This window comes from Buceros rhinoceros, unplaced genomic scaffold (assembly GCF_000710305.1).
Source record: "Buceros rhinoceros silvestris isolate BGI_N320 unplaced genomic scaffold, ASM71030v1 scaffold1044, whole genome shotgun sequence".
In the NCBI taxonomy this organism is placed as follows: domain Eukaryota; kingdom Metazoa; phylum Chordata; class Aves; order Bucerotiformes; family Bucerotidae; genus Buceros; species Buceros rhinoceros.
This window is the reverse complement of record NW_010408599.1, coordinates 24,780-36,467: the sequence shown is the minus strand read 5'-3', so window position 1 is coordinate 36,467 and position 11,688 is coordinate 24,780. Positions and strand designations below refer to the sequence as shown.

Below are 11,688 nucleotides of genomic sequence, written 5' to 3'. Positions count from 1 at the left end.
TGACCAACATCACATTGATGTTGGTCCCAGGATCTGCCAGGCTGTGCCTGGCTGGTGAATTTCATCTGTGCTACCAGGGAAGGTGGGAGCAGGAGATTTTTCCTTCCAGGAATCTGCCCCCTTACACCAGAACTTATAAACTATACATTAAAAATTTCAAACTAACTAATTAAAAAGCTTTATGATTAAATGGAACTGAAAATATTTTTCCCAGCAGTTGCCAGAAGAAATGATTAATCCCCCCCCACTGCCTGCCTGTGACCTATTTTCTCATCACCAAGAGCCAGAGGGAGAACTGGGAGCGGGGAGGGTGGGGGAGCTTCTTTGTAAGCTGTTAAATAGGTCCTGACCTATATCGCATAAATCACAGCCATTTATTTGACCCTTGGAAATGATCCCAGAATACGTGGCAAGATGGATGAGTAGGTAACAAGACAGATCTGGAAAGCAAGAGGGGTCCTTTCCCCAGGGACCCTCAACGCAGAGACAGAAGATCTCAGGGAGTTTATTCTCCTCTTGCTTTCTCTTCATCTCTCCCCCTCTTTCTTTCTTCCCTTCCCCCTCCGTTTTCTGGGGGAGGCTGTAAATAGAGGGAATTTTTGTCTAAAGGGGAAGTTGCTGTTTGTGGCCGGTCACCTGCTTGCCCCATTGTGAGAGCTTAGGGCACAGAGTGTCCCTGGTCATGGGGACAAGTGGCCCAAGCCATGCTCAGGCAATGCTCTTCATGGCAGCCAGCTCTCAGGTGCAGCACTAGCCCTGGCAGAGAGGACAACAAGCAGCCCCGCGTGCTGGTGCTGAGGCGCTCTCTGTCCTGGTAATTAGAGAATCACAGAATCACAGTCTGGTTTGGGTGGGAAGGGACCTTCAGAGCTCCCCTAGTCCCACCCCTGCAGGGAGCAGGGACATCTGCACCCAGAGCAGGGACATCTGCACCCAGAGCAGGGGGCTCACAGCCCCAAGGGCCAACCTGACCTGGGGTGGTTCCAGGGATGGGGCTGCTCCCACCTCTCAGGGCAGCCTGGGCCAGGGGCTCACCACCCTCAGCAGCAACAATCTCTCCCTTCTCTCTGCTCTGACTCTCCCTCTGGCAGTGGAACCATCACCCCGTGTCCTGTCCCCACAGCCCCTGCTGAAAAATCTCCGTCTTTCTGACAGGCCCCTTTAAGTACTGAGAGGCCACAAGGTCCCCCTGGAGGCTTCTCTGCTCCAGGCTGAGCCCCCCAACTCTCTCAGCCTTTCTTCATAGCAGAGGGGTCCCAGCCTCCCGTGGCCCCGCTCCAGCAGGTCCCTGTCTCTGCTGCGCTGAGGACCCCAGAGCTGGATGCAGACACGGGTCTCACCAGAGCGGAGCAGAGGGGCAGGATCATGTGAACCTTGGTGTATTTTTTTGCTGGTGCTTTGCCTGAAGAAGGAAGACACGTCTTTATCTCCTCCCCAGACAAGATGTACGTCGTTCTCAGAAAGGGATCGTTGGGTCAAAGCCTAGTCCCACAGCAAGCAAGCCTCAGAGGATTTGGATACAGGCTGAAAAAGAAGTGGAGTAACCAAGAACTAGGGGCAGGGCCTGGCCAATGGCAGCAGCTTTGTCTCTCCCAAAACCCCTCTGCGTGTGTTAGCCCTTACTCCAAAGTCCCAGTCACACACTAAAGGTCTGACCCATCCCTAGTGAAGGTCTTCCTATGCTTCATCTGGTCAGTCAAGAGCATTTTGACCCACGCAGTGACGCTGCATCCCTCTCTGGCTGCTCGGCAGAGCCGAGTCTCCCGTTAGTCCCCACCATCGCAGTGCTGAGGTTCGCAGTTCAGAGCTTGATCCCTGGAACGGTCCCAGGACGCGCAGCGTGGGATGTGCCGGGCTCCTCCCGGCTCCCCAGCAGTGCTGGGGAGCACCCCCCATCCCAGGTGTCTTCTCACCCCACCGCCAGGCTGCGCAGAGGCGATTTGCTTCCAAAATGTTTCATTGCAAACTGTCCCAATGCGCAGAAAATCTCTCTGGAACGAGTTAAGTTGTTTCTAGTGAAATTTTTTTTTCCCCAGTAGAAAAATATATTTTATTAGCATGAAAACAGTTCAAGTGTAAGAATAGCAGCATATGCATCTTGTGTGGAAAGTGTTTTGGCTTTTCATTCTGAATTTATTCTCTTCCATATAAAGACATAAATTAAATTTAAAAAAAAAGGGAATAATAAGAATTGGAATTTAGCATCAACAGGCAAGAGCTGTTCCCAATACCTGAAACAAAGGAATGTTCTTGTTCCCGTGTCACGGGTGATTTATGACAGTGCTGTTATAAGATGCTATTAAAAATGTCCGTGCAGAGGCAACATTATGATTTTCTTTCACGTGTAGTTAGAGCAAACCAGCACAAACCGTGACACAGGCACCGAAGGATGTGTCTGCTCTCACTGGTCCTCTCCATAATGTTTTGGTTTGGTTTTTTTTTTTACTTCCAAAAGGCACCTGCAAATGTTTGTCTTACTAAAAAAAAGAGTGTTGTCTCCATTTAGAAAGGGCGCAGTAGTTTTTGTCTGCAGTTGCCAAATACATCCTGGAGTGGGGGATCTGGAGCCCCACTGCGGTGTCAAGCCTTCCAAAGAATAATTAGCTCTCCTTGTTATGCAAAATGAGTGGTCTTAGGGCATGCAGTTGGTTACCCATGTTGTAATTGTTTGAAGACGTTCGGCCCATCCTTTATGCCCTTTGGTCGCCAATGCAAATGTTTTAGGAAGCCTTTGAGGTCTCCAACAGATGCTGGGGAAAAGGTGCGGGTCAGCTGGGGAGAGACAACCTGTGGCAGCTGATGGTGGAGGAGGAGCTGGGAGTAGAGCTGGCTGTAGCCTTTGTGGTGTCTGAGAGCTTCCAGCAGCAGCCCAGCATCCCCAGAACTGGGTGTCACCAGGGCTTGTACCACAGCCCGCTCCTGGGCTGGCTCAGAGGACTTCCCTGGTCTCCAGGCTGTGGTGCTGGACACCAGCATCCCTCAGCCTGGGGCCAAAACTGCTGCCTGGTGTTTCCCACCGGTCCCCAGCGTGGAGCAAGAGCAGGGATGCCCCTTCCTCCCAAGCTGCCCAGGCTCTTGGAGGGGGCTCCGTCTGATGGAAGCTATGAGCTGAGAAGATGAAGCAGAACACTTGCCAAGGAGCCCTGCGAGAGCTTTCCTGCAGTCCCAGGCCCAGCCCAGGATCCACGCTGCTTCTGTGGAAGGGGCTCACTTGTCTTGTTAGAGGCTTACACGCAGCACAGTTGACCCAATACTTGCCTGGAAGGCCGAATGCTCGTGAGATCCCCCCACAAGTGGTGTTCCCCATGAGAACAGGATCTGTGGACCCTGCAGATCCATTCCCAGGGTGGCCGGCAGGATCCTGTTGCCTCATCATCATCTGATCATCCCTCCTGTCACTCTTGATCCCATGGCGGCTGAAATTCAACCGTCTGTGATGGTTTTGCGCACAGCCTTGGGATAGCTTTGTACGCGTGGCACTGCTTCAGGAACCGCAGCGGACTGCCGCTGTGCAGATGCGGAGAGGAGCCATCTGCCAAATTAAGTCGGTTGACATTTTTCTTTGGTCTTTTTTTTTTTTGGCTGATAAATATGACTTTTTAGAAGCAGTTTTTGCAGATCCTTCAGGTCTTTCACAGACTACCCATGATTTAAGAAACGCTTTTCTATGTTGCTGAGGCTTTGGTTTCAGCTTAAATTTGACTCGTGGGAAGGGGATCCGGAGGAGGGCTCAGAGTCAAACCTGTGAGGAAAGGAGAAGAGTGTTATTTTGAAGTAAGGTTTCCAAACTCAAGCCAAAATCACCAGGAAAAAAAATCAGCCCACAAACCTCTGCAAAACAACAGCTTGAACTTGGACTTTAAACCACCTGGGATGCCTCGGACCTGCTGGAGAAGCCCCGAGAGGTGAAAGGGGAGCAGGTTTTGAAGCAAATGCACAGATTGCTGGAGAAGTGATGGCTGAGCAATACGCCAAGGGGAAAGAGCAGGTTGATAAGAGAGGGTGGAGAGGTGTAAATGCTCTTTCTTGCCGTCTGGGACTCGAAGAGAGCACGGTTACGAGCACGCCGTCCTCAGACAGACAGACAGACATCGATTTCCTGGGCTATAAGCCATCTTGAAAGCATGCTGTTGCATTCAATTTAAAGTCCTCCAGGAGCAGGGGTGAGCTTCCCTCAAACCGTTGCACAAATACTGTTAAAACAACTGTGCTGTTAGTGCCTCCAAAAGGCCTGGAAGGATGTGTCCGAGCCCTCAAGCACTAGAACTGTAAACATTCCCTGACCTATTTCTCTCCTAACCTGCCTGGGAAGGGTCCAAGGGAGCGCTGAGCCTGATCTGACGCACAGGGTCTCCCGTGCTCTCCTCTTCCCTTGATCTCTCCTGTCTGTATACCTGTACTTGAGCTTTCTGTGGCCACTGGTCTAGTTCCCACCCAGCCCAGTGATATCCTTCAGCACCAGGTCCACGTGGATAAAGCTGATGTGGTAGTTTTTAGAAGAGAAAACTGTTGCTGAACGCTGGTAATAGTGGAGGTCTCTCAGGCATTCGTAGGGCTGCTCCGCATTACCCTGCGGAATGATGTGCTGTCGGCGTTGCCAAGCCTCCAAGGTTGACTTGGAGAAATACGTTCCTGCCAGACCGCTCTCTTACCAGCCATCCACACCAGAGCTCTGCTCAACCAAAAGCTGAACGCGAGAAGAAATTAACTCTGTGAATGTTGTCTTTCAGCTGCTTTGCAGCTGTGAAGCAAATAGTCTGCACAAACCCGGGTCAGGAGTATAATCCATGTTGCAAATGCCAGTGCCCTTGCAATTCTGCTCCAGCACAGTGATTAATTCCAGGCTCTCCCAGGAACACGAGAGGAACGTTGGTTCAGCACAGTCTGCTGTACTGAGCCCCATAATGAATGACTGACTGTTCTTCGTGGGCCTCTGATGGTACCACAGCGTCTGGCTGTGCGCGAGATCCTCTGGGCGAAGGCACCAGTGCTGTTCCAGAAGTGAATGAACGTGAAAGCAAAGTCACCAGATGGCTAGCGATGTGGAGAGCGGAAAAGAAAGGAGACCACCAGCCCCCAAAGTCAGACCCCATCATTACTGGTGGGGAGGACACCTCTGACTGATGCTGTGGTCCTGCAGCTGAGGAGGCTGAGGACACAGCCCCCTCTAGGCAAAGGTGTGCAGAGCTGGGTGCAAGACTATCCAGCTGCAGGCAACTGCGGCACTGCAAGAGAGCAACAGCCTGCGCAGCTTACGCCTTCGTGTGAGGACACCTTGATTCATCACAAATGGGACCTTCCTCCCCACTGCATCTTCGATACTTTCTGTCCTTCAGGAGTCCACTGAAGAAGACGTTAGTGAGGAGGAGTGGATGTTTTGTTCCACGATGGGAGTTTCACTCTGACCTCATGGTAGAACGGGACAAGAAGAAACCCCTCCATGCCACCCCAGCTGAAACAAGAGGCCAGTCCCTAGGTCACACCGTCAGTCCCACTTGATGGGATTGCACAAACTGCGTGACCTTCTTTCTGCCGATCCCTGCCTGTTCCTCATGAGGGGCTGCTGAGGCTGTGAGGGGTGGGAGTTCTTGGGCTTGTTGAACTCTTCACGGTGACTTTGAGTCAGCAGTTCCTAGGGACTGGCTTGTAAAGTTGCCGGCTCAGATTCTGAGCTGTCAGACGCTGATCTGTTTCAACCCGTGGTCCTGCCGGGACAGCCTGACCCGCCAGATCTGAGGTGTTACCAGAAAGGAGAAGCTTTCTGGTAGCTACTCTCAACGTAGCTACAGACATTTGATTCAAAAACTGGTGCCTGCGCCTCCTTTTCCAGGGGCTCTTCCTCACAGCTTTGTTACCATTTCGCTGCTCTCCAGAAACGTTGTGCTGTTTGCACGGATTGCTGGTTCGTGCTGTCTGTCAGGATCTCATGGCTGCCAGGCCACCTTGCCCTGACCACACTCAGTACCCTATTCCACCCTTCTCTGTTGACCTGTTTCTCCATGTGCTTGGGCGGGTCAAGGACTGTATCTTCTCCTCTGTAGAGGCTGGTACAAGGACATCCTGCCCATCCATAGTGCTTCTGGATGCTCAGCTAAGGGCACAATTACTAAGGGCAGTGATGAATCCATAACCCACACAAGTGCGATACCATCCACACCATTATGGTGTGACTGCTCAAGTCCTCAGCAAGAAAAGCTGCAGACAAGGGGCAGGACAAAAATAGTCTCATTGTCACTTTTCAAACATGCTCTTCAGTTCCTCAGCTTTGAAAACCTGGCCATGGTCTCTGGTGAGGCAGGCCCTGGGCAGGAAGGTGGTTCCAGTACTTCTCCTGAGGTCCAGAACCCTGTGTTCATGTTACCTCCCACACCCACAAAGGGAGATGGGAAGGAGCCAGTGGAGAGGGTGCTGAGGAGGAGGGGATGAGGAAGGAGGACAATACTAAAAGAAAGTGGGCACAGAAGAGGGAAGCAGTTCCCATCCCCAGTGAGCTCAAGGCTTGGAGAAGGAAGCTGAGTTTTCCAGCTAACACCTTTATAGGAGCCTTTCCTGAGAGGTGGCGGGTAGCCCAGGGATATCCGCACTCATGGTCCTGTTTCTGTCTCTCCTGGCCAGGAGGCAGGCTTGGAGGAATGACCTGTTCGTTCAGGCACATGGTCTCCCCATGGTGGTCTCTCCAGACACGCTCCCCTGGTCTCCTACTCTTCCTCCTAGAAATCAGCACCTGGTTCTGAACTTATTTTTCTGATGACAGCTTCGTATTTTCTTGGCAGGATCTGAGTGAGTTAAATTCAACAACAGTGAAGAGCCCCACCAACACTGTGGCAGTGCAAAACCTCAAAGCTGGCACCATCTACGTCTTCCAGGTGCGGGCGCGTACTGTGGCCGGGTATGGCCGGTATAGTGGCAAGATGTATTTCCAGACCATGACTGAAGGTGAGTCTGCAGCCGCCTGTGCATAAAAGTGATAGAGGGTCTAGAGAGACTTGAAAGATGGAGATGCACTGGCAGCAGTGCTGGTCCTCTTGCTGTCAGCCCCTCCAAGGACGCATTGACAAGTCACATCCACTGCAGCACCTGGAGAGAGGTGTGGGCACTTGGTGGTCCATGCGGGGAATCGCATAATCGAGGCCGATTTCTGCCAAGCTTTTCTGGCATGAGGACGTGTCCGCTCAGTTGGATTTAGAGGAAATGAAATTTATGGTTTTGATGTGCACAGCTGTTGATGGTGAATGCGGACTTGGGTCTTTGTTTTCTAAATTTGCTGGCCGCGCCAGTTTTCTGGCCCTGAGGCCAAGGAGTAAGGCACAGCACTTTTCATCCAAATGGGATAGCTCCACCCAACCTTCCTACTGGTGTACATCCTCTGTCATAGCCAACCTGAGCCATACCTGGGACAGCATGGGCTGTCTTGGACCAAAACCATGTCCGGAAGCCCATCAGCAATAGCCATGCAGATGTGGGCGGTGCTCAGGGCCAGGCTCTGATCTTGATGAACTTGGTTGTGTAGACCCATCCTGTGCTGCAGTAACCCATTCCCTCTTCCTTGTGTGCCAGCCGAGTACCAGACCAGCGTCCAGGAGAAACTGCCGCTCATCATCGGCTCCTCTGCGGCAGGGCTGGTGTTCCTCATTGCCGTAGTCGTCATCGTTATTGTGTGCAACAGGTAGGTCAGGCTGAGCACACGACCCAGAGCTGGGGATTGGTGGCGAGGGGAGGATGGGGACAGGAAGGGGAAGGGGGAAAGAGATGCTCCTGCAGTGCATCTCTCAGCCCTGATGGATCCGGGCTGGTGCTCAGGACTCCCTTTCTTTCCAGAAGACGAGGCTTTGAGCGGGCTGACTCCGAGTACACTGACAAGCTGCAGCACTATACCAGTGGCCACAGTACGTACCGCGGCCCCCCACCAGGCCTGGGGGTCCGTTCCCTCTTCGGTTTGTGTTCCTGTTCACTCATTCCTTGTGGTGTGTGGGGAGGGCTCAGGCCACCTAACCAGGCAGGCATGTGCGTTTGTAGACAGGAGGACCTCTGTGTTGTCTGGATCCCCCCTCAGTCACCCATGACCTAGGTCCCTGCCCTGCCTTGAAGAGTGTGTGCTCTCCACACCAGCATGCTGTCAGGTGCCACCATGCAGCACTTATGCTGCAACCCCCTGTGACATCCAACACACCCTCCTGAAGCCTCACCCTCTTGTGCGGTGCAGCTCATGCCACCACACCTTGTCTCGCCACTCTGACTCAGGAGCTTTGCCCAGCTTCTGGGTAGCAGTGAGGCTCCTTTCCCAACCTTCCCCCCTCCGGCAGAGCGCTCTCTTGCAGGAGCCCACATCCCTCACGGTGCCTTTGCTGGAACCCATCCCAGTGCTCCCAGAGTCCTAGGAGATAGGAGATACAGATAGCTCTGAACACAACATGCCCTCTCTTGCAGCCTCCTGCTTCCAACATCCCTGCACACGGCAAGGCGCCCCCTTACAGCCAGCGTTCCCACTCCCAACCTCGCTTCGCACCCTGCCTCACCCCAGAGCATCCTCCTCCCCCTCCCCAACCTGGCTGCGCACCCTCTGAAACGCCTTTCCCCTCCCTCACTGCAGACCGGCCGCTGTAATCCCACCATCTTCCCATCTCAGTTGTTCAAGTACTTGCAGCTTCAGGATTCCTTCAGGAACTTCGTTCCTGAGCAGACTCTGCCCTTGTTCAGAGGGTGGAAAACATCAGTCGTGACTCGCTGTCGCTTCCGTGTTTACCTGGGAAACATTACCTGAACGGCAGAGCACTGAACTGCAGCTCGTGCCGGAGCAGCGGCGTGCCGGCTGCCTTGCTGGAAATTCCCAGGAAAAATGACACTTTTCAGGCAGGATTATGTAAATGCCACTCTCAGTTGTTTGTCAGGCCACGCGGCATGTGTAAACATACATTCACACTTCCTCCCGGGGTCTGGTGCGGAACATGACAGCTTCAGGCTGGGATGGCAGTAATAGCTCTGCCTGCGCGGCTGCCGGAACAGGCTCGATGCCACCAGCTGCAGAGGAGCTGGTAACGGCCCTGGGGTGCCTTTTAGCCACGTCGTTATCGAGACACCAGTGCAGGGAACAGTCCCTGCTTGGCTCCCCTGCAGTGATGGCTGTGGAGAGGCTACAGCTTATGGTTAGCGCATGGCCAGGGCGCAGGGAGCCTGCAAGCCCTGTCAGTACTGCAGCAACTGCCCTGGATCCCACCAGCGTCCTACACGTGGAGACGGGAGCTGTGCCTCTGGTTCTGCACTGGGCTCCTTCGGTGGGCTGTGAGCTCTGCTCTCCAGACAGCTCCGACTGACAATGGGCAGCACACTGAGTGTAGAAAGGGGAGAGCTGTGGGACTGCAGGTAAGAGCTGTCCCGTGGCATCAGCAGTCCAACTTCACCATGTCCCATGGCCGTTGTCTGTCACATAAGCATATGGTTGTGCCTCCTGGTCTGCCTCTTGGCTTTTCAGTTTCCCCCAGTGTCCCCCACAGCTTGTCTTGGCCATGTTGAGGCTGCCAAGAGAGAAGCCAGCCTCAGACAGGGATACCTGTCAGGAGAACAGAGGCCTGGACTTGCAGTGCCCCTGGAAAGGTCACAGACACCTCTGGGGAGGAGTGAATCTCGCCTGGTAGCTGTGTCAGTGGTACCAAGCACCTAGAGCTGCCTCCCCTGTAGATCTCCCTGCAGAGAACCAACAGCACCATGTGCCTCAGTTCGCACCCCAAGGCAGACCCTCACCATCTCCCGTCTGGAGTGCTGAGCCCATGTCTCCTCCTCCATGTTCCCGTGCCTCTACGGGGTGGTGTGCTGAGGTGGAGACAGCACACAGAGAAGGCCAGTGGGGCAGAGCTGCAGGCTCTACAAATGGTCCTCTCGCCGTGCTACAGTGTGAGGAGCACGGTGTGACATGTGGGTACCTGTGCACCATCTCCTGAGAGCAGACGCTGCTTTTGCTTTTCCTCAGGATGTGCTAAAGCCGAGTCCTGCTGCAGAGGGCATGTGGTCCTCTGTGGTCGCAGGTCATCCCAACAATGACTTATGGACCAGTAGTCATGAGAACCCAGCTCTAACGGTCCTGTGCAAACATGGCTCTGCGTGTTCTTTCTCAAACCCTTGTGCCTGCTTCATGCCCTTGATTGTGCGACTTGCTGAGGTAGAAGACCCCTCACCATTAGGCTTCTCTTTTCCCTGATGCCAGCCATCAGCTGTCCCATTTGTGTCCGCCCGTCTGACTCTCTCCTTCACCTTTACGCAGTGACTCCAGGGATGAAGATTTATATCGATCCGTTCACCTATGAAGACCCCAATGAGGCTGTCAGGGAATTTGCAAAAGAAATTGATATCTCTTGTGTCAAAATCGAGCAGGTGATTGGGGCAGGTAGGTGAACTGGGAGCACATGGCTGGTCCTCCGTCTCCTTTGCGGTCTCAGGCTTTGGTGAGGATTTAGCCTTACATGTACTGGGAAGACTGGTGCCAGTGAGGTCTTACTCTTAGCCCCAGCCTGCATTAGCAGGAGCAAGGTGGTCCAGTGCTGGAGGAGCAAGTCGATCCAGTGCTGGAGGTAAGGAGTTCCCGTGTGTGTAGTCCCGTGTCCAGTACTTCTCACCAGCGGGAGTCCACATGGAGGGAGGTCTTTGGAATGGAGTGAAGGAGGAAACACGGATCAGATGGCGGGTGGTCAGCTTGGGGGCATGCAGAGTGGGCACGGCTGGAGCCTGTGGGATCAGAGTCCCCTGGGGAGGAAGGCAGAGGTCCGGAGTGCTGACAAGCCCCCCGCCCCGCCCCGTTTCCCTCTGTTTGCAGGGGAGTTCGGTGAGGTGTGCAGTGGGCATCTCAAGCTTCCTGGCAAAAGAGAGATCTTCGTGGCCATCAAGACCCTGAAGTCTGGTTACACGGAGAAGCAGAGACGGGACTTCTTAAGTGAAGCCAGCATCATGGGGCAGTTCGACCACCCCAACGTCATCCACCTGGAGGGGGTGGTGACCAAGAGTTCACCGGTCATGATCATTACTGAGTTCATGGAGAACGGCTCACTGGACTCCTTCTTGCGGGTATGAGGTCCCAGAAGCATGCAGCTCCAGAGATTGTGTTGGACCAGAGGAGGACGGGAGGGGAAGGTTCCCTTCCCTGTGCTGGTGTAGTAGTGTCCTCACTGCCCAGCATCCCCTGCCACTGGGGCAGCTGCTGCATAGTCCAGAGGTCTGTCTCAGGAGCAGAGGTGGAGATGGCACCAAGACTGTCACCTGTATGTGTGTCTGTCCACTCACACTAGTGAAAGGCTCTGCCTACCCGTGTGCATGCCCACAGAGGCTTGTGCAAACTCTGCCTCTGTGGACATGGAGGGACAGTCTGGTGTATTTTTAATGCCGCAGGACTTCATCTGCAGCTGCTCTGTCTAAATATTTGTGGGTCTGGGTTTGAAATGGATAATTCACTGCATTGAAGGGAGATAACTTGTTTAACAGGAATATTTTGGCCCTTCTGAACCTTCCTGTGCGAGGTGTGGCAGATCTGCCATCTCTGGATGACAGCAGCCATTGTAGTGATGTCCGTAGGGTGTGTGAAGGTGACGTTCAGCACCTGTGAGCCCTCCACTCTCTTGCTTTGAGAGGGAACTCAAGTACTCGTGGCATAGCTGTGTCTTGACATGCAGCGTAGAAAGAGGCTGCTGCTGGACCATGACGGGT

The 11,688-nt window shown here is 53.7% G+C and overlaps 1 protein-coding gene across 1 annotated transcript in view; it reads left to right on the top strand.

Annotated features, from left to right (window-relative positions):
• Positions 1-11,688, top strand: part of EPHB2 (EPH receptor B2) — a gene marked incomplete at its 5' end in the record, with an annotated part of 47,400 nt that overhangs the window by 23,829 nt on the left and 11,883 nt on the right. The window contains 5 exons of the mRNA XM_010134905.1: positions 6,774-6,936; positions 7,558-7,666; positions 7,819-7,886; positions 10,256-10,378; positions 10,805-11,052. Coding sequence (XP_010133207.1) covers positions 6,774-6,936; positions 7,558-7,666; positions 7,819-7,886; positions 10,256-10,378; positions 10,805-11,052 — 711 coding nt within the window. The remainder of the gene's footprint in view (positions 1-6,773; positions 6,937-7,557; positions 7,667-7,818; positions 7,887-10,255; positions 10,379-10,804; positions 11,053-11,688) is intronic.